Source organism: Tinamus guttatus, unplaced genomic scaffold, assembly GCF_059628265.1.
Source record: "Tinamus guttatus ecotype Peru unplaced genomic scaffold, ASM5962826v1 Tinamus_guttatus_pri_ptg000194l, whole genome shotgun sequence".
Classification (NCBI taxonomy): domain Eukaryota; kingdom Metazoa; phylum Chordata; class Aves; order Tinamiformes; family Tinamidae; genus Tinamus; species Tinamus guttatus.
This window is the reverse complement of record NW_028288728.1, coordinates 96,414-124,006: the sequence shown is the minus strand read 5'-3', so window position 1 is coordinate 124,006 and position 27,593 is coordinate 96,414. Positions and strand designations below refer to the sequence as shown.

The following is a 27,593-nucleotide window of genomic DNA, read 5'->3' as shown; positions in this document are numbered from 1 at the left end:
ACTCAAGTGTCACCAGTTTCACCCACGGAGACAGGAGGGAAATCCCGGGAAAGGGGTGGGGGGACAGCAGAGTGCCGGGCAGCGCCGGGCACAGGGCAGCGAGGGCGGCAGCGCTCCAGCTTGCTCCATCCTGTTTGCTTTCCAGTGTGAAACAAGGTCCATGACTTTGCTTAAAGTGGTTAATTGGCATTTTTTTGTCTTTTTTTTTTTTTTTTTTTGTAAAAAGGGGGTGAGTGGAGGGTGGGGGAAGCGGGAAGGAAGGAAGGGGATGGGGAGGGGACAGAAAACCGGGAGCGACCCCCACCCTGTTACCCTGGGTTGTAAACGAATCCTCGGAGACGAGTCTCTGAGCTGCTCATTTCTCGGGAATCTTGCCGGCTCCGGCCTTGCGGTGAGCGGGGGCCTTGGGCGCGCGCTCCTCCGCGCCGGCGCTGCCACGGGAGCCTTCCCAGGGCTCCGGCGGTTTCTTGTGATTAGTCTTTGCTGTCACGCTCTCTCTGCCTTTCAGGGACATTTCCGGAGGCCTCTCCTTGGGTTTCCTCCCTCTTTTCTTCCCGCTTGTGCTTTTCTTTTTCTCCTCCTTGCTGGAAGAAAGCTGTTCCCTGCTTTTCTTTTTCCGGCTGGCCTCGGCGGAGGTCCGGAACCAGTTCTGTGCCCGGGGGGAGACGGGGGCGGCTGGTTAGGGCCCTTCCTCGGCCGACGCGCCCGGCACGTGCCGACCGCTGTCCTGCTTCCCAAATGGCGCCCGCTGGGAAGCGAAGGCCTCTTGGACAAGGAGCTGGTGGCACCAAGGGGGTGCCAGGGACCCGAATGGCGCCAGCGAGTTCCCCCCTGGCACAACCGAGCCCGAGCGGTGCCGGGCGCCACGCGGACAGGCCGGAGGGGACGGACAGCAACCATGGGCACGTTGGAGCAGGGAAGAGCCCGGGGCAGCCGCGGGCATGTCCTTACCTCCGAGTGAGCCTTGATGATGTGGTACTTGACGCCGCTCTCGGAGCTGAACTCCTTCTGGCACAGCAGGCAGCGGTACTTGCCCACCGAGTGGTCCCCCTGCAAGACAGAGCACCTGGGGCAGCGCGGAGCCCGCAGCGCCGGGAAGGAGGCACCAAGCCATGGACAATATGGAAAACCACCCTCCTTTCCAACCCTCCTCCTCGGTGCCGGGCTAGGAGTCACAACTGCAGCAGGTCTCAGCTCCCACCATCCGCCTGCCCAGGCAGTGCTAACACGGCTGGCGATGCCGGCACAGCAGGAAAACCAGGAATCTGAGACTGGTTCCTGCAGGCTCGGGGGGCATGGGAAGGGGTTTTACTGCCCGTGCATCAGGAACACCAGTGGCTGCGTTATCAGTGATGGCTCCGGGATGCCAGTGTGGCCGAGAGCCCCGTGTCCCCGCTGCCAGCAAATCTGCCACCTCCTGGGACTCGGCAGCCACTAATTTACGTCTAGGAGTCTCACCTCATTTTCCTTTCATGCCGTCAAAAAGACACAGCGACTGCTGCGTTGCTGTCGCTGGAGCGCTGGGAGAATGACGGATCTCTCCACGCTGCCGCAGGTCACGGCCCAGGGGGGTTAATGTGCTCTCTGCTGACTAGGGGCTTATGGATGGGCCCCTGCGGGCCAGGGAATTCCTCCAGAACTGGCTCCACGCTGTAAATCTGGACTCAGACAGGCCCTTCGTTGCTAAGACAGGCAGGCCCGGGCCTGTTGCAAGCCGCCGTCTTAAGCGAACGTCAAAAATTGTCCCAGCTCATCCATCCCCTCCGAGGGCCTCGGGGTCTCTCTCCCCATTTTTAGCACTTGATGTATTTCACCCAAGACTGCAGGACTTTACAGAAAAGCTTGTTCAAGGCAGCTGCAGAGGAGCTGTGCGAGTTACTCTGCTTTTGCATGTATCCACTGCAGAGCTAAACTCGTCGTGGTGGCAAAACTCTTGGTGACCACAGCAAGCCGGGCCCTGGCGGGCTGCTCCGGACTCGCCCAACCAGGGCAATGCGGCCATGATCAAAAAAATAAATATAAAAATATTTGATGTAAATATAAATATTATATATAAAAATATAAAATAAAGAAATTGTTTCTGCAAATGCCTGGCTGCTTTCTGCATGCGGGTCCTGGAGTGGTGACAAGGAGGAGCCAGCCATGGAAGGTGGTGGTAACACAGGCCTGTGTGGCACTCAGAGGCTCCGTTTTGCCCTGGGGCTTTTTGCTTGTGGCCACCCGATTCTGCAATGGAGCTCTGTCCTCTCCCATGTTTGCACTTTTATCCTGTGTAAACCCTGCTGGATGTTCAGCTGCATCTCTGCAGCCTGTTTTCCAAATGAGCTCGTTAGGGGTTGATGTTCCAGCTCGCATTGGTGGAGTGAGGGAGTTTGTGTTTTTAATAACCATGGGGCATGTGCTGGGGCTGCCTCCTGGAAGCTGCATTCAATGGAAGCTGCAGCTGGAAATGTTTCAGGGTATAAAGCTTTACTAGCTCGTACTCGGTTCCAACTCGAGGGACCTACGCGGAGCTCCTGATGCTTCCTCCTGCGGTGGCTGCGGCCACCGGAGCCCGTTCCTGCTCTACCTGGCGAGGGGAACAGTGCTCGCATCCGTGGGCACCATGTCCTGGCACGGACTGTTTGCCTCTCCCATCTCATACAGGGCTGCATCTCCATATGGATTCCAGAGGGGCTACAGTCTTTGCCACCCAACTCTATGAAGAAAAGCCCCTAATTTCCATATCCTTTGGAAAAGTTTCAGCTCCCGAGCTTTCCTGCTTGGCTCTGAGCTGTTTGACGCACGTTCGGTAGCCGGAGCGGCAGCCTCACCCAGCTGGAGCAGCAGGATCCTGGGGAGCTGCTGCCACTCAGAGTCCTCACTCCTGGCAAAGTTGAAGGCCTCAGTTCTTGGTGAAGGACATTTGCACGGGTTAGACCTCTCCTCCCTGCAGCTAAATCCCCTCCTTGGCACCTACCAGGCCCAGGCCTCGGTGCCCGCGGCCGCTGCCCTGCCCGGGAGGTCGGTGTGGAGGTGGGTGCCTGGGCCTGACCACAGACTAGGACGGTGCCACAGCTCAAATGGCCACAACTCGGGTCCTGCTCTCCCTGTGAGCCCCTTCCCCTGCCTCGAGTAGAGGGCTTACAGCATGGAGAGCAGTCCTGTGAGGATTTGGGAGCAGCATGCAGGATGTGTCCTCCATCCATTCCTGGCAGTGTCCAGCAGGAAGGTGGCCGTGACATTTAAGCTGTGCCATTATCTCTTGCCCTGTTTCTTCCAAATGAGAAGCGGGCAGAAAAAGCTGAGACTCACCACCATGTCACAGCCAAAGCTGTAAGACGTGGGACCTACCTTGTTGCAGTTGGCCAGGTGAGCTTTCAACCCGGAGACGCTGGAGTAAATGGCTTCACAGCACTGCAGAAAAAACAAAAAATAAAAAATAAAAAGAGGGTTTGCCACATTTCTGCCTCATCTTCTTCTTGCCTTCCTCCATGCCGTGGCCAGGAGCCTGCTGTGCCAGCAAGGCCACCAGTCCAGGCTAATCAGCGTGAGGTTAATGCTCTGCGAGAGGCAGAGGGCTCCGGTCACACGTTTCCTATTAGCGCTAATGGGAGTCATGTGGCCACATCCCTCTGCAACGGGCTGAAAAATGTCTCCCCTCAACGTCTCTGTGGAAAACGTACATTTGCGAGCAGTCAGGAGGCCCTGCTGGGCTACAGGAGTTCTTGGAGCCACAGCAGGCGCTTAACGGAGAAGAGAAATCACCCGGGCAGCAGCATGACCAGTTTCTGAGCAACGTCTTTTCAAAGTGCCTGTGTATGACATTAATTAGGCAGCGCGTCTCCCCCGGCCTTGCGGTAACAGCCCCGCTCCACATTCCCATTACCCAGGCTTTGTTTCAGAGCATAAATCAAGGGCCCAGCGCGAGGGTGGAGTTCACCTCCCCGGGCGCTGGGGCAAGGCTGCGTTTTGCAGCATGCTGAAGCACACACAGCACGGCCCCAAGCTCTGCGCCTACCCACGTGCATCAAGAAACAAACCCCAAACCAGCCTCAGCTTTACCTGCAAGGGGCAGGTGCTGCATATAAAAAGGCTCTTGAGCACGGACAGTGCAGCCTTTTCTCTGTCCCAATCTTGGGAGGTGACTGAGGGCAGCTCTAGAGCCTGAATGGGCAGCCCAAGCTGAACACACGCTCCCCACAAGGAGTGTCCCCGCGAGGGACAGGCTGTCCCTGCGCCTTAGCCCTCTCCGAATCCTCGGGAGTGGTGACAGGTTCCTGTGGATTCCTGTGTCTCAGCAGTGACCAAACCCACCATGGCTTCACTGGCAGCCTCCTCCAGGGCTGAGTAACACCCACTGTTGGGTGGGTTTTGCCCCCAAAACTGCCCCCTCCCGGCCTGCAGGAAAACAGAAACAGTCCTTACGTTGTTGGGACAGTTGATGTGACCCTTCTCCTTCACTTCGTTCTTCCAGTTTTCCAAGAGCCTCGGATTTAGCTTGGGAAGTCCTGGCCGGGTGTAATTGAGCTGCGAACAACAGAACACGATCAGTAGAGCAGCACATGCCCGGCCGGCCTCGCCAGGGCCCTGGGACCTCCGTGTTGCCTGGCGGCAGAGGAGCAGAAACCACAGGGGCTACGGCCACCTCGGGACCCTCTCGCCTCCGGATGGAAGACGTCCCGGGCGCTGCTCTCCCGCCCGGCGCGCGCGGGGCCGGCGGGTCCTTCCGCCGCCTTCCAGAACCGGCAGGACCAGCAGCCCTGCGCGCTGGGCAGCGGGAAGGCCAAGCCCGCACAGCCTCCGTGGCTGCTTTCCACCCATTAATGGCTATAACCCATGAAACAATGAAAGACTCTTGTGTCTCTGAGTCTCCTTCTGGCAGCGCTGCTCCTTCCAAGTGCTTTTAATTACTGCTTTATTAGCGACTTTGAGGCTTAGCATAGCAGGCTGCCCCTCCAAGCCCTGTTTCTGCCTGTTCAGCACATGCAAACGTGTGGGAAGCAGCGCCAGGCCATGCCAATTGTCCGTACCTGGGCAACGGCTCCGGCACGCGATGCCCGAGCAGCCGCTTCCCAGCTCGGATGCCGCCACGGCCTTCCCACTGTGTTCCATGCAGGCGCAGCGCAGTCTCTAGAGGTCCCTTCCAACCTTAACCATTCTGGGATTCTGGGAAGGCCGTGGCGCCTCCGGCGTCTCCGTCTATCTGCGCTCACCGGGAGGGAGCGCAGAGAAGCGGCGCTTGCAGCGAGGTGCAAAAACAGCCATGGGTCAACTCGTGCCCGCTCGCGCTGCCGCCACGGGGAGGCAGCCGGCAGGATTCCTTTCCCAGCTGGGATTTTTCCTGAACACGCCGATAAGCTGCCAAGGCGCGTGTGGAGCAGAGCGCTCCAAAGCCCCTGGCGGTGCCCCCGCCGCAACAGGACGCGAGTGGAGCAGGAAGGGATGCGAGGATGCCTGGTGGGAGGAGGGATGCGGGAATGCGCCACGCTCGGCACGCTCGGCCACAAGGAGGGATGCGGGAATGCACCGCGCTTTGTGCACTCGGCGGCAGGAACGAGCAGGGATACGGGAACATGCCACGCTCTGGTGTGCTTGGCAACAAGGAGGGATGCGGGAATGCGCCGCGCTCTGCGCGCTCAGCGACGAGCAGGGATGTGGGAATGCGCCATGCTCTGGCGTGTGCATCAGCAGGAGCAGCAACAAGGAGGGATGCGGGAATGCGTCGCGCTCCGGTGCTCGGCAGCAGGAACGAGCAGGGATGCGGGAATGCGCCGTGCGAGGCCAGCGCGGGCGCTTTGAAGCGCGGGGCTGGGGCATGGAGCAAGCGGCCGGGCCACCGCCGAGGGAGAACACACGAGTCCCTCTTGTCACTGATACTGAGGGCTGGGATGCCAAGCGGCCTCCTTAATTAAAAGCCAATCAATCCCATGAATGAGCAAACATTAATGGTAACCGCACAGAGCCCCAGCAACAACCTCTCCCTCCGCGCATCCCCCCGGAGGAGGCAAGGGGGGATGTTCTGAGATGTGGATTCCGCTGCTCTGGCTTCCCACTCCAGGGAAAAATCCCTCCCGCTCTCCTCCCACAGGCTCTGCACAATAACATGCAAATCCCTGTCTTCCTGGGGCGCTGCGGTTCTGGGAATGTCAAAGTCATCTTTATGTCTCTATTAAGAAGAAGCCTCAGGCATGGAATATTTTTTTTTTCCATTCATTTTCCTCAAACAGGCTGTAAGTGAAAATCTGCATGGCCAAATCATTAAACGACTACAACTGCTTTTGGCCCCAGCCCATCTCCTCTGAACAGTCGAAGGATGTTGGGGTGGGAAGGCTTGTTTTCTTTGACTGACACTTTTATTTAATTAACTTTCATATTTCAATCCTCTTGCTCCCTAGACAGCTCTCCCCTTCCCCAAAATACAGCGCAGTAAATGAGAACCATGCGCGCTGCCTCGGCCCAGCCAACGGGCTGCCATTTCAGCTGAGCCCGAGAAGCTCCTAGCGCAAGGCCCGGCTCTCCGATCCCATTCCGGCCCTGGGAATCCACAGCAAGTTTTGTCTGGAAGGCAAAGGCAAAACATGCCGGAGGGCTCGGGATGCAGGGGGGTTCCGACGCACCGGACGGCACCGTCACCAAGTCAGCGCTCAGGGTGGTGACAAGGGACGGTCGGAGGCCGGGTCTCACCTGGAGGCTGCGGCTCAGGCCGGGTTTGGCCGCGGTGACGGGCGCCCGCGGCGCCGCGCCGGGCCCTGCTGCCTGTGCCCAGATCACAGGGCCATTGTTGTGGGGACAGCGCGGAGCCAGGCTCCCCCGCTCCGGAATGTATTCCGGTTCCACATGAGGTTTGTTTAAAAAGCCAAGCGCCAAGATGACTTTTGCCTTTCCGCTTGCTGAGCGGCCGGCACGAAGCCTTCGCTGCCAACAGCCTCATCTTCCCACGGCAGCTGGGGCGCCCGGCGGAGCCCCCAGCACCCCGGATCCGCCGGGAGCCTCCGGGCTTGGAACCGGCTGCGCTCGGGCACCTGCGGCGCGGAGGAGGCCGGTGGGGACGGGAGCCTCCTCTCCACACATCCGCATCCGCGGCACTGCCGAGCGTCACCAACTGACCCACCATTAACCAAGGCACGAGGGGCCGGCTGGAGCGGGACAATGTTCCCGCCACACACGAGCACATCCCGCCTGTGGAAATGCCGCGGCGAGGCCGGGATGGAGCAGACACCCCCCAAGGCCCTGGCAGCTGCGCTCGGACGCACGGGCACCGGGAACGCATCAAACCATGAAATAACTGGATTTTCCCTGGCATCTTCTCTGGTCTTGCATTTTCTCCTGACTTTTCTCCTTACGTCTGTTAGAGGTTTCTCCCCTCTTCTCCTGGAGCTGTTTCTCTCAATCGATCCCTCGAAACGGGCAGGGGAACCGCTCCTCTGCTGGACACCGGGGAAACCACCACGTCGATGGCCGCTGTAGCTGCCCGCTCGTGTCGTGGCACCCGGGAACCTCGGCAGCCTCCCGCTCCAAAAGCCTGAATCCTCATGGACCAAGGCATGGCAGAGGCTGCCCACGGGGAGGTGATGCCCATTTGGCCCTGGCAAAGGCCAGCGGAAGGTTGACAACGTCTTTGCGGGACTTCTGGAAAGGGGACTTTTCCCAGAAAAGCAGCAGGGGATTTGCCCTTCCCCATCTGACATCCCCAGCAAGCAGCCGTTGTGAAACACCCCATCTGGTTCAGCTTATCCAGAGGCAAATAAAGATCCGAGCGAGAAAATAAGACTCCAGTGTATATTTAGAAATGCTGGATCTGGTTAGCGCAGAAGGGAGGCAGCGGAGAGCCTGGGATCCGCACAGCAATCTTTATTCCGATGCCATCGCTTTGGTGCGAAGGAATCCGGTCCCTTGGGGAAATGTCAACGCATCCCCAGCACGGGCCACCAACGGGATCCGAACGCAGCCTCCCTCCCCGGCTCAGACCGGCTGCCGTCCGGGGGGGGAAGAGGGCACACGAGGAGCCCAGCGCCGCGGCCACGGAGCACGGCGCGCGGGAGACGCCGGAGCTCGCGGGATCCCGTCGTCCTGCCGAGGCGCTGCCCGACTTCCCCGGAGGTTTCGGGGCGCATCGTCATGCACCGGATCGCTCCAAGGAAAAGTCTTGCTGCCTGGAGAAGGGATGGAGAGCGCATGTGGCTGCCTTCATCAGCTGCCTCAAAGTCCCCTCGGAGCGGGGACCGTGGTGGGTAACACAGTGTGGGGAGCCTGGGGACGAGCTGGTTTTGCTCTGACACAGTGAAAAGAAGCCCTGAGGCTCCCCAGGCCCCACCGAGTCAGTGCAGCAGCACCTGGCACCAACCCGCGCATCCCACCTTCCTGCAAAGAGCCGCTCCGCAGGGCCGGCACTGGGAGCAGGGGAGGCCCCGCGGGCTCTTCTCGACACAGCCCCACGTAACCGGCGCTTGTCTCTCCGCAGCCCCAGCAGCTCCAGTTTGTCGGGGAGCACCAGCTACCAGGACCCACCGTGGCACGGGGACGCTGCCTGTTTTTCCGATCCTCCCGCGTGCCCAGGGCCCAGACCCGCAACAGAGCGTTCCTGCCACGAAGGCTGAAGTCGGTTCTCAGAAAAGTGCTATTTTAGGGCCTGTAACTGGATCGCTCTGGGCACTCGCTGCCACGTTGTCAGCCGTCCCATACCCCTAACCAAAGCAGCTCTGAACTGCAGAGTGGTCCCAGGCGGTGCCAGACGTTCCTCCGAAAGCAGCATCGAACCACAGGAGGTGCAAAGCTCCCACCAGCCTCCCTGGGAAGCACCTGCTGCACTCCAGCACTGTTCCTCGAGGGAAAACGTCGCGCTCCAACACTGTTCCTGGAGTAGAAATGGCCTAGACTGAACAGATTACACTTGAGGGTGTTGTCAAGTGAACGTGACAGCCGTTGCTAGACGCACACACAGACCCCACACGTGTTTTCCCAGTGCACTGACCTCCTTGAAAATCCATCTGTGCAACACAAAGCCGGGAGCAGCCGGCGAGCGCAGCCCGTCGCTGAGGTCCCGGCCCTCAACATCAAGGGCCTAATTCTACAGCACGGGACCTGCTCTAAGCCCTCCTTCCTGCTCGTCTTCAAGGCAAATCTGTTTCTGCCCTTAACCTCATTGCAATGTTCTTTGTTTCTCCGCGCTGAGTTGGGGCGCACATTAAACTTACACAATTAGACTCTGAACACAAGAAATGTCTCATAAAAAAATAAAACAAAGAGCATTTCATGGAGCAGTCATGCCAGCGGTTGGAACGTTGACAACGTCTCTGTGTCAGCTCGCACATGGGCCCGTTGTCCAGGCCTGGGACTCCTGGATGTTCCCTCAGCTCAAACGGAAAGTACCCGAAGTCAAGAGCAAGGGGAGGAACTCAAGGACGAGAGAGAAGATGAGTGAGGAGGCTGGAGGGGGGAGAAGAGAGCAAAACACCTCTCCTCCCTGGGGTCTGCAGACAGCATTTGAAATGAAACAGCTACTTTGGGCTGGACTTTTTTAGGTTATAAATGCATTTCAGCTGAAGTCATCTGGAAATCAAACTCTTCCCCCACCAGCAACACAGAGTGTGGGGGAAAAAAACATTTTCCATCAGCTCCAGCACTAAGATCCTCAGGCCTCCTCTAAGACAGTCACACAGAGGCTGCCTTGCAGGGATGATGGGGCATGTAAAGAAGATGCTGCCTGACTGGGTGCCTGTTTTTCACCTGCCTGCTGTGTGCAGATGGGGCACAGAGTCAGGCTGTGCTCCTTCAAGTTGTCGCAGGACGAAGGCAGCACCTGAAGAAAGCACCGGAGCCAGAGCAGGGCCAGTGGAAAGGCCGTTCCACTTCAATCCAGCCCTTGTGCCAATGATTTTCCACAGGGCAGTCGCCTCACTTCTCCAGACCAGCTCTTGGGCTTGGTTCTGGGATAGAGTCAGGCTGGGACTGTCCCGTCCTCTGCATCTATATAGCCCTCAGCAGCGCTGCGCTCTGCTCTTGCCCTGCAGCATCCCCTGCTCCTCTGATATCCCCGCTGCAGGGCAGGGCAGGAGGAACTGCTTGTAAAGGTTGGTATTGTGAGCAGCAGTGACTGCAGGGAAGCTGGCCTGAGGGCGCCTGCCAGGTCTCCTGCACAGGAGGTCACCTCCGAGGGAGGATGAGCTGCTCACGTGTCTCTCCCTCCCATCTTGGCAACGTGCAAAATATCCTGCCCAGAGCCAACGTCAAGACAAGGAACGCTCAAGTGCGCAGGGCAGACGAAAGATCCAACCCTTCCCGGCAAAGCCGTGTGCTCCAGAGGCAGGTGTGCAGCCTGTGCAAGGGCTTCCAGGCTGCATCCGCATCACGGCCCCGCACTGGCTCGCAGGCATCAACCGAACGATGGAGAAACTTCTCGACTCCCCCTTTTCTTTCTTCTGCACTGAGAAGGTTTATGAGCTGCTGCTGTTTCATTTTCTCATTCCAGAAGAAGCATTCCTGGAGGGAATTTGCTTTCAAGGGTGCTCCCAGTCATCACCTCCTCCCCAGACCAGGTGTGATGTTTAACACATTACTGCAACGTCCCCATGAAGCTCCAAGTTTTTGGGATGTTGCAGCCCCAGGATGACCGTGCGGCACCGCAGGGCCCGGCTCGGTCTCCGTGCCGAGGACTTCTCTGCTTGCAGGAAGCAGCATTCTGAGATGGGATGTGCGGGCTGCCCCACAGGGTTGCTGAAGAGCAAGCCGTGCTGCCGGCCCTTTACCCCCGAGTGCTCCAAGGAAAAAGCCTCTCAGCATCAAAGAGCACGGAAGGAAGGAAATTCTGTCTGGAATGCACTTGCCCTCTGACAGGGCAAGGGAGAGCATTTAGGATCTGACTCGAGGCTCTTCGTGTGCTGCTCTGGATTGCCAGCCCTGCCTGCCCGATGGCCACGGGTCACAAGTCCCTCTCCCCACGACCTCTGCCAGACCAGGCTCCGATCCCTCCCCTGCCTGCACACACCACATTTAGCTCCATTTCGACCTGGGTCCTGGCAGTGGAAGGAGCAAAGCTGTTGTGAGGAGGCTCCAGATCACTGGAGGCAGCTTTGGGGAGCAGCCAGTGCTGGACGGGCTCTCAACAACAATTCTGCCTCCACCATCACTAATTCACTTAACACGCAGAAAAGGAGACATGTGAACGATCAGCTCCCTGGGGCCACACTAGCCCCCCAGCACTCCTGCATCCAGCTAGCACAAAAAGGAGGAGAAAGGCTGCTCACCCGCTTGGTTTCAGGTACCAGGTCATCCTTCATCCTCCGCTTGGTCCAGTCCCTGGCGAGCTCGTCCTCCGCGATCTCCTGAAGGTGGAAGACGGCCACTTGGGCCGACGTGCGGCGGATGCGGCCACTTGGAGTCCTTTCAAAATCTTCTACAGGAGGGGGCTCTGGCTTCACCTCTGGCTCTTCTGGAGGCTGAAATAGAGATGGAGTCAGGCAGGGCACAGCCAGGACAGAGGAGACAAGTTCTCCTCCCCAGGGCAGGCTCTGGGGTGGGAGCACAGCCTTCCAGAGCAGGGCACGGCTGCCCTTACTTAAGTACATGTCCCTGCTTTCTCAGAGGGACACAGCGGGCCGCAGTGGGTTCCCCACCAAAGACGTGCGGTACAACACACGCTCAGCATGACGGTAAGGGAAAAAACCATCAGTTCGATGTCTGCACCTGCCTTGCCTGGCTCGGTCCTGCCCGCAGGCTCTGCAGCTCTGCAATCCCCCACGGGGAAGGATGGCCCCGGTCCTCGGGCCGCGGGGGCGTCTGGGGGGCTCACGGAGGCCACGTGTTCCGACCGCACGTGGTAGTCGTGGCCAGCCTTGGATTTGTACTTCTTGGCGCAGTGCGGGCAGCTGAAGACGGGCTTGTCGGCCTCGGCGAGCTGCTTGCCGCACCGCTTCTGGTGGTACTGGTACCCCATGAGGCTGGAGAAGTTGGCCACGCAGCCCTACGGAGTTAGGGAGAAGAGAAGGGTTGGGGGGGACGTGGCTTCGCGCATCCGTGTCGGAACGGTCACGCTGCCACCTGCACGGCAGGGGGGACACATCTCGGGCAGCCCCTGGCTGAGCTGCTCGGCAAACCCCGTCCCCTTGGAGCGACAGGGGAATCGCAGCCAACAGGCCCGTCCCAAGGCCACTCCTCCGCCAGGCCTCGGCAGCGTCTTCCCAGGTCCTTCATTTGCAAGAGCGAGGATGGCAGCCCAAGCTTGTAGTCCCCTGCGACTGGCACTTCCTCCCCTGCAGCCCCCGTGCCAGCCTGGCCAGCCCTCCACCCCTGCAGAGAGCCACCACACTGGGGCCTCTTGTCCCACGCCACCGCCTGCAGACCCCGCGCGTCCTCTCTGCTGCTGTCCAGCCGCTCTCCCCCAAACAGCCGCAGCGGCGGCAGTCACCTGCGGGGGACAGAGTGACACAGGGAGCAGCTCCGCTCCCCGGTGCTCCCCATGGCGTCCAGGCTGGCCGGGCTTTTCGGACACGCGCAAGGCGGGCAGCGGGAGGCGAGCATGGCCGGGACTGCTTTGTGCAGAGAGCAGAGCACCCGCAGAGACCAGGCTCTGCCACAGGCCCCCCTTTACCCGTTCATGACTTGTCTGCGACCGGTTCGTGTATTTTGATGCTGTGCCCGGGATGCCACCAGCAGCACAGTGCCCTTTTCTGAGCGGTAGCTCGAGTTCACAAGGCAGAAACTGCCCTTCCGCAAACGCTCTCCAACCTGTCCTACTTCCAGCCCTCTGGCTAGGAGGGCCCTTCGGCTCGGAGCCAGCAGGCCGGGGACAGCTCCGCTAAGGGGCTCTCACTCGTGTGAGGAGCCGAGCGCGAGCTAAGGGGAGCTGGAGAGCGTGCGTGCCCCTCTGCACTGGGACTCACTCCTTCCAGCTTTGCACAGAACAAGAAACAGGAATTGTTCTTATACCTCATTGGGGCATTTCAGTTTTCCCATCTGCTTTAGCACTTTCCTCAGCCTTTCCCGCTCTTCCTGTTCACCAAGTCCAGCGGTTTCCACAGGAACAGGCTGGAAACAAGGAAGTAACAGAAGCGACAGAGTCAACCATTTACTCATGTCCTCTGTGCCAGGAGTGGGTGCAAACCTCTGCCTCACAGGAGCTGCCCTTGGTGGGGGGTGAACCCCCTGTTAAAAATGTTGGATCTTCCATTGCTTTACTGCACACCAATGTCTTCTCTGTTACGTGCCAAATTTGCCCATGTATTTCCTGTATTTGCCCTCAAAAGGCCAACTGCAAAATCCATGAGCAGTTTCTGCATGGAAAATTCACCAGGTAGACTAGACAGCAGGGCACTGATGCACAGGCAAAAGACAAGTCAGAACTGGTAAACATGGGACATGTAGAAATACAGTTGTGCTTTGCCCTGGTATCTCAGAGACAGATGCAATCAGATTTTTAAGGATGGCATCTAAACTGGCACCTGCCAGATTCTCCTCGTGGTAAATTTTGTCGCTACTTCTCACACGCATGCTCGGGAGCTAAGCACTGGACTGCGAGATCTGCGCAAGGCAGAGTCCATCAATCCTGGATTTGCAGCACAGTTTTGAAGGCAGAGTTCAACCACTCAAAATCTGCCTCAGAACAACCCCATTCCGGAATTTGAAGCTTTGTTTTATTTTTCCAGGCCTCTGCTCTGCTCCCAGGTACGTTCACATGAACATATCTAGCTGCCTAGGAGTGAATGGTTTTACACGGCAGCTACCGTCTGGACTGAGCAGCGTGTGAGATGCTGCGAGGACGGTGTTCTCCAGCCCTCCTTTGAAAAGGCACAGAAGAGCAGACGGCCGATTGCTTCGTCTTCTGCATCTGCATCTTGGGGGAGAGAGGAAAGGAGGTGTGAGGTGAGAGCTCTCTTACCTTGCTGACGTGTTCAGCCATGGTATGGTAATTCAGCCCAGCTTTGGACTTAAATTGCTTTTTGCAGTGTTGGCATTTCAAGGCATCCTGCAGCTGAAGAAATTAAATGCAAGTCACCATGGAGGCTACGACAGGTTTGATTTTCCAAGGGCTGCTGCTCTGCTCTAGCCCCACGGGAAGCTGTTGCTGCGGCCGTGGGACTGAGCAGGCAGCTCAGTGCCTCTTACCCCATCCCAATCCAAGCCTGCAGCTCAGAGATTTCTCTCCATCATCCTGAAAACTGCTGTCATGGAATCAAATGCACATGTCCCAGTTTTTGGGAAAGATTCCATTTTGGATGAAGATTTAAAGCCCATTAGGTGGAAACATCTGGACCTAGTGTCTTAGTCTTCCTGTTTGAGGGACAGGTAAGAGAAGGGGCTTTGATCTAGCTGCATGGCACTGGGTTGTGCTCTGCAGCCTATTCCCTCTAACAGATCCTGTGCAGATCCCGTGCACAATGAGCTGTACGGGCGTCTGGACTGTTTGGAATTAAAACGCTGCTGGACACAAATCACAAAACTTGCAGCCCCAGAGTATTTCCCGCTTCATATTACTCTGCTGCTTGACCCCTGACTTGGCTTCCTGAACAACTTAAGAAAGGCACTAAAAACACTCTGTTTTGCTATGCAGCCATGGAGAGGCTGATTTACAAGGGGAACTTGCAAAGTGAGTAAGCAGATTCTGACTTATGTTGGAGCTGGTGTGAGGATTTATTGACTCAGGAGATGAATAATCCCAGCACCAAGCGGCAGGATGTCTCCAGCAGGAGCTGGTGGCTGGGTCCATTCCCTGCTCCACCTATCCCAGCTGCCTGGCTGCCATTCCACCTTTGCCAGTTCCTATTGAGTCTGGACTATCAGTTGGAAAGAGGATGAAAATGGAGCTACAAACCCATCCTTATCCTGAACCTCTTGGGAAATGAGGAACAAACCGCAGGCAACTGGAGGGACTCACTTGTACTTATGCCCCAGTTGGTTCATTTTGCTCCAGATCAAAGTGTTGACCCTAACAAGGTAAAAAGCTAAAAGAAGCTAAAAGCTTCCTCACTCAGCACATGCCAATTTCAGCCAATTTGGGTTTACTCCTGTATCTAGAACTGAAGAACGTGACACGTTCGCATCCTAACAAGCCCTTCCACGCAGACGGCAAGGAGGAGATCCTGCCTTCTCCTTCTGCAGCCTCCAGCAAGTCACAACCATCTCCATCCCTTACCTCCTTACAGCTCACAGGGGCGCTGCGAAGCCCACCAGCCCCAGCAGCTCACGGGGAAGGGCAGCAAACCAGCTCCATGAAGCAGTTGCTTCTGCCCACAGAGCCCAGATGGGCAGTCATGCTCTCTCCAGACAGCCTGAGCCTTCAGGAGCTGGCTCTGGAGCAGCAGAAGTGGTTACTACACTTTGTCATAAGCTTAGCAGGCTGTGAGAGCCTCGTTTCCTCCTCTGAACGCCCACATGCCTATTTATAGAGGGGAAGGGAGGCCTGGCTGCTCCCGCAGATCCGTGCGCAGCAGGTTGGCCGGCCTCGTGTGCAACCTGCCGGCCAGGGAGACGCTCAGGAGGCCCAGGAGGCAACGGGCAAATCCCACATCCCCTGGCGCCAGGAGGATGGGAGCAGCCTGAGGATTCCACCCCGCGTCACTGTAATATGAGGTTTGAAGGGATAATAGCCTCCCACTGCTGCATAAATGCTGAGGCAAAGGCTGAGGAGGCATTTACAGAAAATGAATGTGGAATAAAAGCTGAGGCACATATTTTCCAAGCAGGAGGCATCGATCCCACGTTGGCACTCGGTGACGATGGCTCTGCACTGTGCCAGGTGACGGATGAGGATGTAATCCTGGGCTCTGATGGATGGTACTGTGGCAGGGACGCAGTTTTTCACTGCGCCATTACTGAACTCCTGCGTCCTGACAGTCTGCCTGAGCACATCCAGGGCCTCTCTGAGAAGTGCTCTCGTTCAACCACAATTCATCCTGCCTGATGCGAGGCAGGGCACCCAGGAAAATCCCACAGCTGGAGCTCGGAAGTAGGCTAGATTAGACACAAGCCCAGCAATCTCTCTATCCTTAAATCTATTCAGTTAGCTACTAGAAATACCCAGCTCTGCTGGAGACACTGTGACAAGGGGCCCAGACCACAAAGGGATTCAGAATGGATGAAAATTAGCTTCCCAAATCCCTCTGTGAATCAGAACACAAGTGAAGCCGCCAACTGATGACTAGCAAGGACTCTATCAAACAGCCCTAGAACCACTTTTAGGAACTACTGATATGAATTTGGGAGCTTGGCTTGAAAGAGCAGATATCTCTGCATTCTCCTAAACACAAACAAGCCATGACTGAGTATAGCAAGCCCTTACCTTCTGGCAGACATCCATGTGCTTCTTGAGCCCAACAACAGTTTTTCGGGTTATGACACTGCAGGTTGGACAGGCGACTTCTCCCTTCTCACTGATCTCACGCTGCCACTGGTCCTCGGGGTTTGCTGGCCAGGGGAGAGAGGTGTTAACTGAGCAGTAGAGACAACCACCTGCCCAGGCTGCTCGTCAGGAGAGCCCTTTTTAAAGCCATGGTTTGCCAAGTTGAAAGCCACTTCAGTGGTGAAAGTTACAGAATTCTCTCACAGTCATGGGTCAAGTCAAATCCAGACACACAAACTTCCCAGGCACTTGCAGCTCTACCTCCCATGCAAGTCCTGAAGCTGCCTGAGCAAACTAGGTCACTGGGCCATTTTATGTACAGTTAACTGACTTGCTGGCATTTCATAAGGAAAATGAGGTTTGCTTTTCCAACCCCACTCCATATCCTGCATATCGGGAGTTTAAACACCAGGATGCCCCTGGCCACCTCATCTTGCCCTGCTTAGAACAACTCCCGGCTGCCAAATGAAACCATCAGTGGGAGTGAAACAAAGTGAACGTCTCAGCTCCATCCAGACCGTGTGCCTGGAAAGTTTTCCCTGGCTCTCTTATGTTCCCGGCAGAAGCACACGGAGCTAATGGGCATACTAGCTTCCAGCCATGTGTTTATTTGAACGGCTGTGACAAGCTTAAAATATACTCAGAATAAAAGCTATGTGGGGCCAAAACCTGCTCCCAGGCCCAGAGTTCATGCCGTGTTCTCAGCAGAACACGGTACATTTCCAGCAAGGGAAGCCTGGCCTGGATACAACCTGCCCAGACTGTTTATTTGGATGCTTTTGCACGGCTGTGAGATCAGAGAGACGTTTATTTGAATGTGAAGCCTGTGCAAGGCATTGCAGCTGTGTTTATTTTGCACATCCTGCATTCCTCCTGCTGCCAGAGCTCCCCAGGGAAAACCAGCAACCTGTGTTTGGATGCAGGCTGTGCCTCGGAGGCTCGGGGAGGACGCGGTTGCACCTGAAGCCATTGGCATCATTCCTGGAGGTGATAGCAGAAAAATGTCATTGTCCCAGGAGCTGATCCAAATTGTGGCCATGCCGCAGCCAGCTTCAGGATTCAACTCCTAGTGCTCAGAGTGAAGTAGGGCACCCATTTCAGGATGCTCCTGTGGCCACACAGATATGGTGGGGCCAGTGTCTGCTTTCACATCTGTGCTCCACCTCAGACAGACGGGACCTGCCCGCTTCCAGCTCTTGTCTAGTGCTGCATTTAGCTTGTGCTTATGCTCACAAAATCTGGGAGAAAATTAACCCAACAGAACAGTCTGCTGGGCCTGGAGGAGTGCGAGGACCAGCAGCTGCAGTGCAAAGGTGGAACCACACAACTTTGGAGCAGAGCACAGGAATGAACTGCTGGAGCAGCAGGGACGTGTACAAAGCTGCTGCCCTGCTCTGGCTCCACCAGCCTCACCTGCTGGTAAATGCACAACCGCTTCCTTCTTCACACCGGCTCCTGGGGGCTTCTTTTTCAGGTCCTCCATGTGGGTGTTCCCCTCCAGCTTCTTGGCTCGATGGGCTTTCGCCTTGTCTTCTGCTTTGACAAGACCTGCACAGGGAGGGAATTTTAACTTAATGTCTGCTTGACCTGAATTTAGCAGGATAAAAATCTCTGACATGGGGACATCGAGTCAGCTATTGCTCTGCCAAGATTATACGCATAGGACCAGGCCCTAAGAATGATAAGCAAAGTCACAACAGTGTGCAGTGCTTTGTAAACACAAAGAGAAATACTTCCCCCCAAGGCAGTTCATGGGCTATGGGAATGTGAGGTCACTGTTGTGGCAAGGAGGAACTTTTCCTTGTACAAGTGCATGGGCAAAGCACGTGCTTCCCATTCAGGCTTGGGAAAGCCAAGATAATGGAGACCTGGGCCCCACCAACCACCTTAGACCCATGGGCCGTTCGGCCTCGTGTCTGCACTTCCAGAAGGAGAATGGGAGGCAACGTCAGCGCCAGGGCCAGACCCACGTGTACGTGAACCTGCAGGGCCAGGTTGTGATTCTGGCAACCCCAGGGTTGCCCCTGGGGGCCAGTGAAGAGAAACAACCCCAGACTTCCCAGGAGCCAGAGAGCAGGATACCAGAGGGACCACATCCAACCCACATGTTGGTAAGTGTGTTTAGTTCCTTCAAAGCCATTAGTGCCTCTCCCTCAGGACTTATACTGGAAAGTGCTGCCTCCTCCAGTGCCTGGAAACTCGCTTCTGTTTTCCCCAGTTGAATGAATTTAGTCTCCAACCCAAATCCTGTTGCTCTTATGCCTGGGATTTTCCAGGTTTCCTCCCTTCCTGGTACCCGTGCTGGGGTTTATGGAGCACAGTTGCAGTCCCTCTCACTCTGCCTTCATCAGGTTCTTCCCCTTCAAATTCATTTTCTTTAAAACCACCAGCACTCGAGATGCTGTTGATTAGGAGGACAGATGTGCCCCTTAGTCTCCCTATGCAGCACAAATTCTCCTGGATTCCACTGGAAATACTGCTACATCCCAGGCCTGCGTTTGTCTTTTGACCATTTGTGCCAGCAGCTCTTCAGTCTCATGTTTCAGATTGGACATAGCCAGGTCCTTTCCCCTCTTCCCTCATTTCCCAGGACCAGCTCCCAGTGCGGAGCAGACAGGGCTGATAGCATCCTTCCCTTTCCAAGCTCCCCCAGTGTGACATCCCACAGGACACACCCAGGTGGCCCCCATGGAGAAGGAGCATCCCTGATACGCCCCAGGGAGAAGCTACAACTCTACAGCTGGCCGGGTTGCCCCCATATTACCTTTCAGTCCAAAAGTTCCCGAGATGGAAGGCTGCTCCCCCGTAAACTTCTTAGGAGTTTTCTGTTTCCTTCCTGACTCAAAAGAGAGAAAACACAGAGAGAGATTTGGTCAAATAACTGTGCTGACAGTGGGCTGCAGCTGTCCCTAGGCAAGGGGAGCGCACCGGCTCACGCCAAGAGGGGCCAGATGGGATCCAACCCACAGAGGCCTTTTCCACCATGAAATATAGGGGCTATTGAAGTCTCCAGCCCATCAAACGGTGAGAGGACACTGTTTCCCAACCCAGAGCCGGGGAGTGATGGTGGCATCCACGGAAGGCCAGCACAACACCTGGAAATTGTAGCTTTACACCTCATGGTTTCCAGAGCCTGCACAGCTTTGGCCACCGTGGTGTCCGTGCTGGTTCACTTTGCAGCCACTAGCAGGGTGACACTGCGCTGTGGCAGGAGCAGCCGTGGCCCAGCATGTCACTGCCTGCCACCACGTAGTGATAACCGACACAGGGAGCCTCCTCACCCTGCCCCAACACCTGTGGAAAATGGGTTTGCAAGAGCCACCCTGGTGTAAACTGCCACGGCCAGTTAGGACAGATGAACTGACAGATGGCAGCTTGCTGTGCTGCGGGGAATTCAATCCACTGGTGACCATACAGCTCCCACAGATACATGTCCACCACAGCTGCAAACTGCTTCTAACTCGCTGCAGAACTCACTGCTGCAAGCAACTGCTAGGGGCAAAATTACCAGAGTGTTCAAAAAAGGGATCAGATGCATTTGGAGGAGAGGGTTTGCAGAGCCACGCGGCCCTGGCAGGGCGCGCTCTGGACACCCCTTGCCAACTGCCCGAGGCCAGAAGGCTTCACGAGGGGCAGGAGCACCATGTCATCCTGTCCTGCCCTGCTCCTCACGCACCGGGACACGTCCCTGGATCCTGTTTGCCCTCACAAACCCAAGTGCTTGTGGAGGGAAACTCGCAGCAGCTCTTCCCAGAGCAGAGTCCCTGCCCTTCCTATGGGACCCCCTCTCCAGGCTCTAATCTTACTGTGCTTCATCCTCTCAGGGTCTTCCTCCTGCAGCGAGGCCTGGCTGCCTCCCTGCTGCCCGGCATCCTTGCAGCTCGAAGACTTCGCCGTGGGCGTCGCGGCTGCAGTTGCCTCTGCCGCTGCGATCTGAAACTCCCTGCTCTCCCGGCTCTCCGCCGGGCACTCGCCGTTCGCAGCGTGCGCCTGGGCCACGGCCTTTTCCGTCTTTGCCTGTTTGGGATGGATGGTGGGGCAAGCTGAACTCTCAGCAGCTCTAGGGCAAAGCACAGAGGGCTTGTTTAAAGAGGGGGTGAGAGATAAACGTCACTGACACCTCTCCCCGCTCCCCAGCCCACGGGAATGGAAGTAGGAAGGTTCCCCTTCTCCCAGCCCTCCCCACAGCAGTGCCTCGCAGCCCAGCCACCACCTGGTACCTTTTCTTGCCACTGCTCTTCCCAATGGACTTCTGCACTTTGCTTTCCGCTTTGCTGCTTGGCACTGGCCGGTCCAAGTGATTCCACAGGCGATGCTTTTCCAGCTGTGTCTTGGAGGTAAAGGCAGCTTCACAGTACGAGCACGAGTACGTCAGCTTCTCCGAGATCGCTCCCTGTGCAGGATGGGAGGAGATGGGACAGTCAGGGACATCGGAAGGACCAGGTTTTTCCTGATGGGGACGGGCACGACAACGTGGCATCTCACGAGGGGTTCGTGGATGCTGGGTGGGAGGCGACGGGCGCTGCTCCGAGAGGGGCAGCAAGGAGCTACCAAGAGCGGAATCAAAGCTCAAGCTCTGGGTAGCTGAGGGATCATTTGAAAGTGCTTTTAACAACAGCGCAAGCTATGGGCATGCAAATAGGGCAGTGCATAAATACATAAATACCCTTCTCCCCGTTGGAACAGAGCTACCCTTGGCCCAGGTCACCTCTGAGCTGGACCTGACAGGGTGTTGAAGGGACCCTGACCCTCTCGCACACACCTCGCAAACAGCCTCTGGCCCATGTGTGCCCTCTTGCCTTTCTTCCCCCTTTTTTAATCTCACATTTCACCTGACTTCGACGGCCTGAGAAGGATGGTTTTGCCCTGAGAATGGCAGTGCAAGAAAGGACGCGGAGCCCTAGGGCCGCTTACCCCCTGGCAACGCTGGTAGTGGTACTTCAAGCCATAAATGCTGGGGAACTCCAGCCAGCAGCCCGAATTGGGGCATTTCACCCTGGAGTGTGCTTTGAACTCGTCCTTCCACTGGTTCATCAGGGGCAGCTGGGAAGAGCAGACAGGAGACACGGGTGAGAGGAGCGTTGGTGCCCTGGTGACCAGGCAGATGCATCTCGAGAGGGCTGGGGACACGGAGCGGACCCTCGCGCTGCTGCTCTCCGCCTCCCCAGCCCCTTCCCTCCGCACCGCAAACCATGGCACCGCGTGGGCTCCTGCCAGCAAACGGGACCGTAACGGAGTTTTGGACATAGGCTCTATGGAGTTTCAGGTTCCTCCTGAAAACTCATCCTGCTGGGTCTCCCAGAGCGAGGAATAAGCCAGGCCACAAGTCACTCGGGTGATTTAATCACCCCACATTTCATCTAGTCATTAAATCAGCCCATGCCCACACTCTCATGACAAACTGCTCCGTGTGCTGTCCACGCTCCCGTGCAGGGAATTAAACTGCACAATTCCGCAGGGAATAAATCACCCTTCCCCTGGTGCTCCCTGATCATTAAACCAAACCCAACAGGGCTGTGAGGGAATAAAGCTCGGCTGGGAAAGCCCCAAGAAGGGGAGCTGGAGAAGCCTGGGGACACCGGCGTTTTCCAAGGTGCTGGGGATGCTGAGGGATGACAAGGAGGAGACACGGGGACCCGGATCCTGCAGAGCTGCAGACTGTTCTGAAGGCTAAACCATCCAATAGGCAGGTCTGGCTCCTGCTGAGCCCGCTGGAGCAGGCGGGCAGGACAAGCCGGATGGAGAGGGATGGGGCCTGGGGCGAGACAATGCGGGGGCTTACGGGAATGTCCTTCAGCGCCTGGTTCTCGGCCTTGGGTCGTCCCTTCTTCCTGCCTTCCGCTTTGTCGCTGGTTGCATTTCCTGCAAGCAGACGCGGCACAGGTGGCCCCGGGCACCGCGGCGGGCGACCAGCTCCGCACTTGGCTCCCCGCTGCCCGGCCAGCCTCCCGCTGCCAAGGGCCTGAGGAGCCGCAGTGCTGCTGGGGACAGAGATTCCCCCTTGGAAAGCAATCCCAGCTTCCCTGGGAAACCAGGGCAGAGCTGAGCACCCACAGATACCCACATGGGAGCTGGCTGTGCCCAGCCCAGCTGTTGCTGCCTAGAGGAGAGCCTGGCCAGTGCCCGTCTCCCTGCTGGTTATGGAAGCAGATACAGAGAAATTCCAGCCTGGCTGGGGCTTGCTTTGGAAATCCAGCCTGCAAGTCCTTCTGCTTGGGTTGCAAGACATCCCTCAGCGACTAAACTGCTGAGCAAAAGAAATGTGAGCCCAGACGGGACCCCAGGCCAGGGCTGCAGACAGGAGCCAGCTCGGAGGGCACGGAGGCCGCAGCCTCTGCGAGGGGCTCACAGCCTCCATGAGCTCGGAGTTTTGGGAGCTCTGCTCTTCCAGCCTGGCCATTGCTAACAGAAACAGCCCAAACCAGGGCGGTTTTGGAAAATGGGTGCCTCCAGGTGAAAAGAGCCTGAGCAAAGCTCTTTCAAATGTATTTTGGGGGCTAACCCATAAATTTGAGGGATGCAGGGAGCCAATGTAGCCCAAGCCAAGCTGGACGTGTGTGAAGGGCCTTTGGGAAACAGTGGACGGAAGGCTCAGACTGCTCAGACCAGGGGGTTTAATGAACAGGGCTGGGAATAGGAGCCGTTTGCTGCAAAAACCAAACCTCCCCGCAAAGGAAACCCCATATCAGCCAGCAGGGGATAATTCAGGTTAAAACAAATCAACCCTAACACATCTATAAAACAGTCTTCCCTGGTGAAAAGCAGGTAGAAAGAAGCACCACCTGCAACCTCCCCAGCTCCGAGGCTCCTGCTGGCCACATTCAGAAGCTAAGCCAGGATTTTGGGAAGAAGTGCTAGAGATTAAACAGAGAGCCAAGAGGTTACCTACAAAAGCACTGCCAAACACACATTCTGCCTCCTTTTTCATGCCTTCTGCCCCACCAGCCAGAGGAAAAATAGCAAACAAGACAATTTAATTTCCAGCCCCCTGAAGCTGTGCCAGCTGGTTTGCTCTGCTTTGATATCCATAAAAGCATCATTTGATGATGGTGCATCCTTTGGGAATCCCACTTGCCCAGAAGGCCTCGCCGGCAAGACGTGACTGTTCACGTACAGCACAGCAGTGACCTTTATGGAATATAAATTAAGTCCTTAAAAAGCCATTTACCTTCCCCCCTGCGAGGCAGCCTCATTGCTCCGGCGGGGCCCCAGAGCTGCAATAAAGCAGGAGCCCACAGCAGCGCGGAGCCAGCTGGCGAGGCAACAGGTACCCGCGGCTCTGAGAGGGGCTTGTTCACAACCACCTATTTAATGCTGCCTAGTCCCGCTCCAGCTCACACAGCAGTCATAAAAAACGCCCCGTTTGGTTTGGGCTCTCCCCAAAATGTAAAGGGAGGCTCGTGGCCCTAAAGGGAGCGGAGGATTCTGCAAGCAGGCCCCAAAACCACCTAGCTCTGCTCTGGGCTGGGCTCCCACTCTGAAACCAAGGCGAGGGGTGAGCCCAGGCGAAGGCGGCCAGGGCTCGCACTGCACATATGCCTGGCACAAGCAGATGGCAGAAAATTCTTCTTGGGCCCAGAAATTCCTGGGGAGAGGAATTCTAGGCTATCCATCAGAGCAACAACTCTCTGCGAGCTGGTTCTCCCGGCTCGCACGCTCACGAGCCGACATCATGGGGGACACGACGCGGGAGACAGCAGATGGTCTGGACTCATCCGAGCCCTTCCATCCTTCCACGTAACACCTAGCTTCCAACATGACATAAGGACAGCGAGACACTCATCTCGTCAGACAGACACACAACCCTCTAGAGAAGGAGAATACCCCTCTCCCTCCCCTCCCGGCATTCCCTGTTTCCTGGGACCTTCTCCCTACAGCTCCAGGGGCCCACAGCCTTCGTGGCCCAGCACAAGCAACGCTGCTCGTGGGGACCACGGAGCTGAGGCTGCACCGAGCCACCCACACGCGCCAGGAGGCTCGATGCCTTCGCACCTTGTCCCCTCCTTCCTCTTCACCTCCACGGAACCGAAATCCTGTTCCTTACCGAGCTTGGGAAGCTCTGCCGGCGGATTTATCCTCGTGTCCGTCCTGCTTTCTTTGCTCGCCGTGGGTTTGTTCGAGCCTGCAGTTTTCCTTCCACCTTTGCAGGCATAGGAATCCCCCATCTCTGAAACGAGCAGTGGGTGTTAAACTAGCACGCAGCTCCGTGAAGCTGGGAAAAACACATGCTGAAAACAGGGAAAGCTGCTGGAGAGGGAGGGGATTTAGGAAACTACCAGATACTAAGTGTTGATCTAAAGAGAAGAAACAGGACACGTTTCTAAGCGCTTGCTGTACGGCCGAGCCACGCTGCAGACACGGCTGAAGAGCTGCTTTCGTTGCAGGCTGTTTTCTCTCCACATATAACGGCAAAGACTTTATTGAAAATTATGGGCTGGCTTCCTCCAAAGAAGCAACGAATAAATGGCTTTTCCCCTTCGTTTATTTCTACACTTTCATTTAAAACACCAAAAGAAAAAAAAATACTGAGTTTTAATGAGCAGATGTAGTGATAAATTTCCAATTTTCCTTATTAATGGGAAACTGTTATAAACTGAGAATTGTTAATGTTATCTAAATTTTCCGTATTAATAATTCAATTTGGCTTCTCTATAAATAATGAACATCAGAAATTATCGCAAAGGGCCCACTCTGGCTCCCAGTGGAAGCAGGAGGACAACCCTCAGCCTCAGCGGTGGCGGGATTAAGCCCGCTGCACGGCAGGATCTCGCCTGAGTTTATTCCAAATATCTACAGCTGCACGAGAAGCCTCAAGCCTGGCACGCTCAAACCAACGAAGGAGCAACAGTCAGCTACAAGGAGTCTCCCGAATGTGCCGGGATTAATTGTCCCCCTCTTGACTATCAGGCAGGAGGGATGCCCAGCCATCGCGGAGATGACGCTCATGTCTTTCCCTTTTGGAAATGCCTCTTAAAATGAAAGTGGAATTTCCTGGAGGGCTGAGCAACTGGGGGCTTTGGGGAGCATGTGGCAGCTTCAGCACTGCAGAGTCGAGCTGCATCCACCCAACTGGGAGCCAAATCCGCAGGAGTCCTGCTTGGGCCAGGTCTGCTGCAAAGGGTAGTGACTCCGAGGGAGCCAAATAATCCTGCCCGTGTCTACAAATCCGCTGAAATCTAGGGGCAGAGTGAAACATGACTCTGGACCATCTGCTTATACTGATATTTATTGTGTTCTCTAATGCAAAAAACACACAGCTCCTCTCGATGGTAGCTAGAAGATGGTGCCAAATCCCTCTCCAGGGAAACTGAGGAGCGGAGCCTTCCCTCTTTCCTGCAGGCTGCCACAAGGCAGAGAGGGTGGCCTGGACAGAGGGCTCCGAGGTGGCTCAACAAGCTGCTCAGCCCCTCATCCCATCGGGACCAAAAGCAACAGGGCAGGCAGAGCATCTCCAAGGCAGAGGTGTCTCCTTCCCTTCTCTCCCTGCTCCCAGATCCCACAGGAATTGAGGGTCCAGGAAGAGGTGCAAGAATTGAGGCACCAAGGTGATTTTCAGGAGGACAGCACTGTCCCAGCCCGACACACAGCCTCACTGCTCGTGACACCATCTTCGACAACCAAGAGCCAGATCAAGACAAGACAGGCAGGTGCCAAGGAACACTGAGGTCTCGGGCAGCTTTGGAGCCGGTCCCTGCCGTGTTTCATTCCGTCACCTTCATCCGTGCGGGTCCTTCTCTGCACAGCTCTGTCCTGAGCAGAGCGTGGCCTTGCAGGGCGCAGTGGTGCTGACGAGGCCTCGGCATTCCCCGTTCCCGCAGGAATTCTCCGGAGCCGCGGCCAGGCTGCCCGCAAGGCCGCCCTGCTCCATGGTGCGGTGTCCCATGCCGAGCAGGAGACACGACATTCCCCTTGCTGAAAAGCAGTAGGGCCCGAGGAGAAACTCCAGCCTGCAAGGAGCCCTCCAGACCTCTGCAAGAGCCTCGTGCACTGGCAGGGAAGCCCTTGCCGGCCACCGCGGCCACTTCTGGCCCGAGGGCTGGAAGGGACACAGTGAGAAGCAATGTGCCTGGCGGTGCTTCCTTCCCCTTTCCCTAGCACTTCTCTTTCCCTGCACGCACATAGTCCAAAACACAGAGTCGACTCTTCGCTCCCAAACCCTTCCACAAATTGGCACGTTGGCATCATCTAACTCAACGGAGGAGGCGCTGCCTGCGGATCCGGCAGCCAACGCGCCGCTCGGCAGCCCCAACAGCCACCTGAGAGCCCAAGCGCCGACCCTTGGGTGCCAAGTGCCTGCTCAGGAGAGTGATACTCACTGCAGGGAGCAATTCGGGGGGCAGCTGACGCGATGGCCTGGCAAAACAAGCCAGGAGCCCGGGTGCGGGGCCAGCGGGACCCCATGGCCACAGGGACACGACGGCGGCCTCGACACGGGGCTCGCTGCGCGCGAAGGGGCGCTGCCTGCTGCAAAGCAAGCGCCGAGGAGACCCTCCAGCACATGTTCAGCCGGTGACAAATATTTGGTTGTTTGCGCGGACACAAAGGTTAATCGGATCAAATGAGAAATTTCAGTCTTGGCAACAGGTTCTCTGGCATTTGGTGCTGAACACAGGAATGATTATGCAGCTAATTTGGGCTCCTTTGGTAAGAGGCTCATGCACTCGCTACAGCTTGTGTCAGCAGTGCCGGGAAGTCCCAGGGATCCCGGGATGCAACAACCTTTGGATCTCAACAAACAAGCCTGGCTGCAGGAGGTGACAATTGCCATGGGTGACCAGCACAGCAGCTCTGCGATGGGACATGGACACTTCCGAGGGAGGGAGAGTGGTGGAACAGGGAGTGCTCGGGATGGTTTCAACTTCTTTTGCTTTCCACACCAAATACTTCTTTGAATTTTCCCCCCGCCTCTTATTTTCGGCTAAATGAAAAATGAAAGCCAATAAACCACTTGGCAAGAGCCAAACTCCACTCCCTTACCACCGACATGACCCCAGGGATCCCAAAGGAATTGCCCCAGAGCCAAACAGCACAAATCTGCCCATTGTTTTTTTGTAATGTCCAAACTTTTCACTCGCCTTTGCCTAACACATGCCGCAACCAGACAACAGACTGCATCTTCCTGTGCTTTTGTTAAATTTTGGTTAAAGCCCTTTTGCAACTTATGGGGCAGAAAAAGACATGGGCAGGTCCTTACTGTGCATGGTGCGAGGACTCGTTACGCTTGTGCCATCAGAGCCGGGCAGCAGGCGGGGGACGGACCAGACGGACGCGTCGGGAG

At 56.6% G+C, this 27,593-nt stretch overlaps 1 protein-coding gene across 1 annotated transcript; it reads right to left on the bottom strand.

Moving 5' to 3' along the window:
• Nucleotides 1-124: 124 nt before the first annotated feature.
• Nucleotides 125-27,593, bottom strand: ZNF512B (zinc finger protein 512B). Its single transcript, XM_088523529.1, has 17 exons — nt 27,510-27,593; nt 24,360-24,482; nt 22,098-22,177; nt 21,230-21,358; nt 20,536-20,708; nt 20,122-20,375; nt 19,080-19,151; nt 17,729-17,863; nt 16,256-16,380; nt 13,856-13,948; nt 12,907-13,005; nt 11,645-11,941; nt 11,226-11,417; nt 4,408-4,509; nt 3,334-3,396; nt 952-1,050; nt 125-649 (listed from the first exon to the last, which is right to left on the bottom strand). Exons 1-17 carry the CDS (start codon nt 27,514-27,516, stop codon nt 356-358), a joined length of 2,337 nt encoding a protein of 778 aa, XP_088379655.1. The 5' UTR covers nt 27,517-27,593; the 3' UTR covers nt 125-355.

Excerpts from the sequence above, each read along its gene's own strand:
- ZNF512B (XM_088523529.1), bottom strand. Across the intron at positions 19,152-20,121 it reads CCCTGAGAGGATGAAGCACA|GAAGGAAACAGAAAACTCCT; the intron begins GTAAGATTAGAG and ends CTTTTGAGTCAG. Across the intron at positions 3,397-4,407 it reads ACATCAACTGTCCCAACAAC|TGCTGTGAAGCCATTTACTC; the intron begins GTAAGGACTGTT and ends TTTTTTCTGCAG.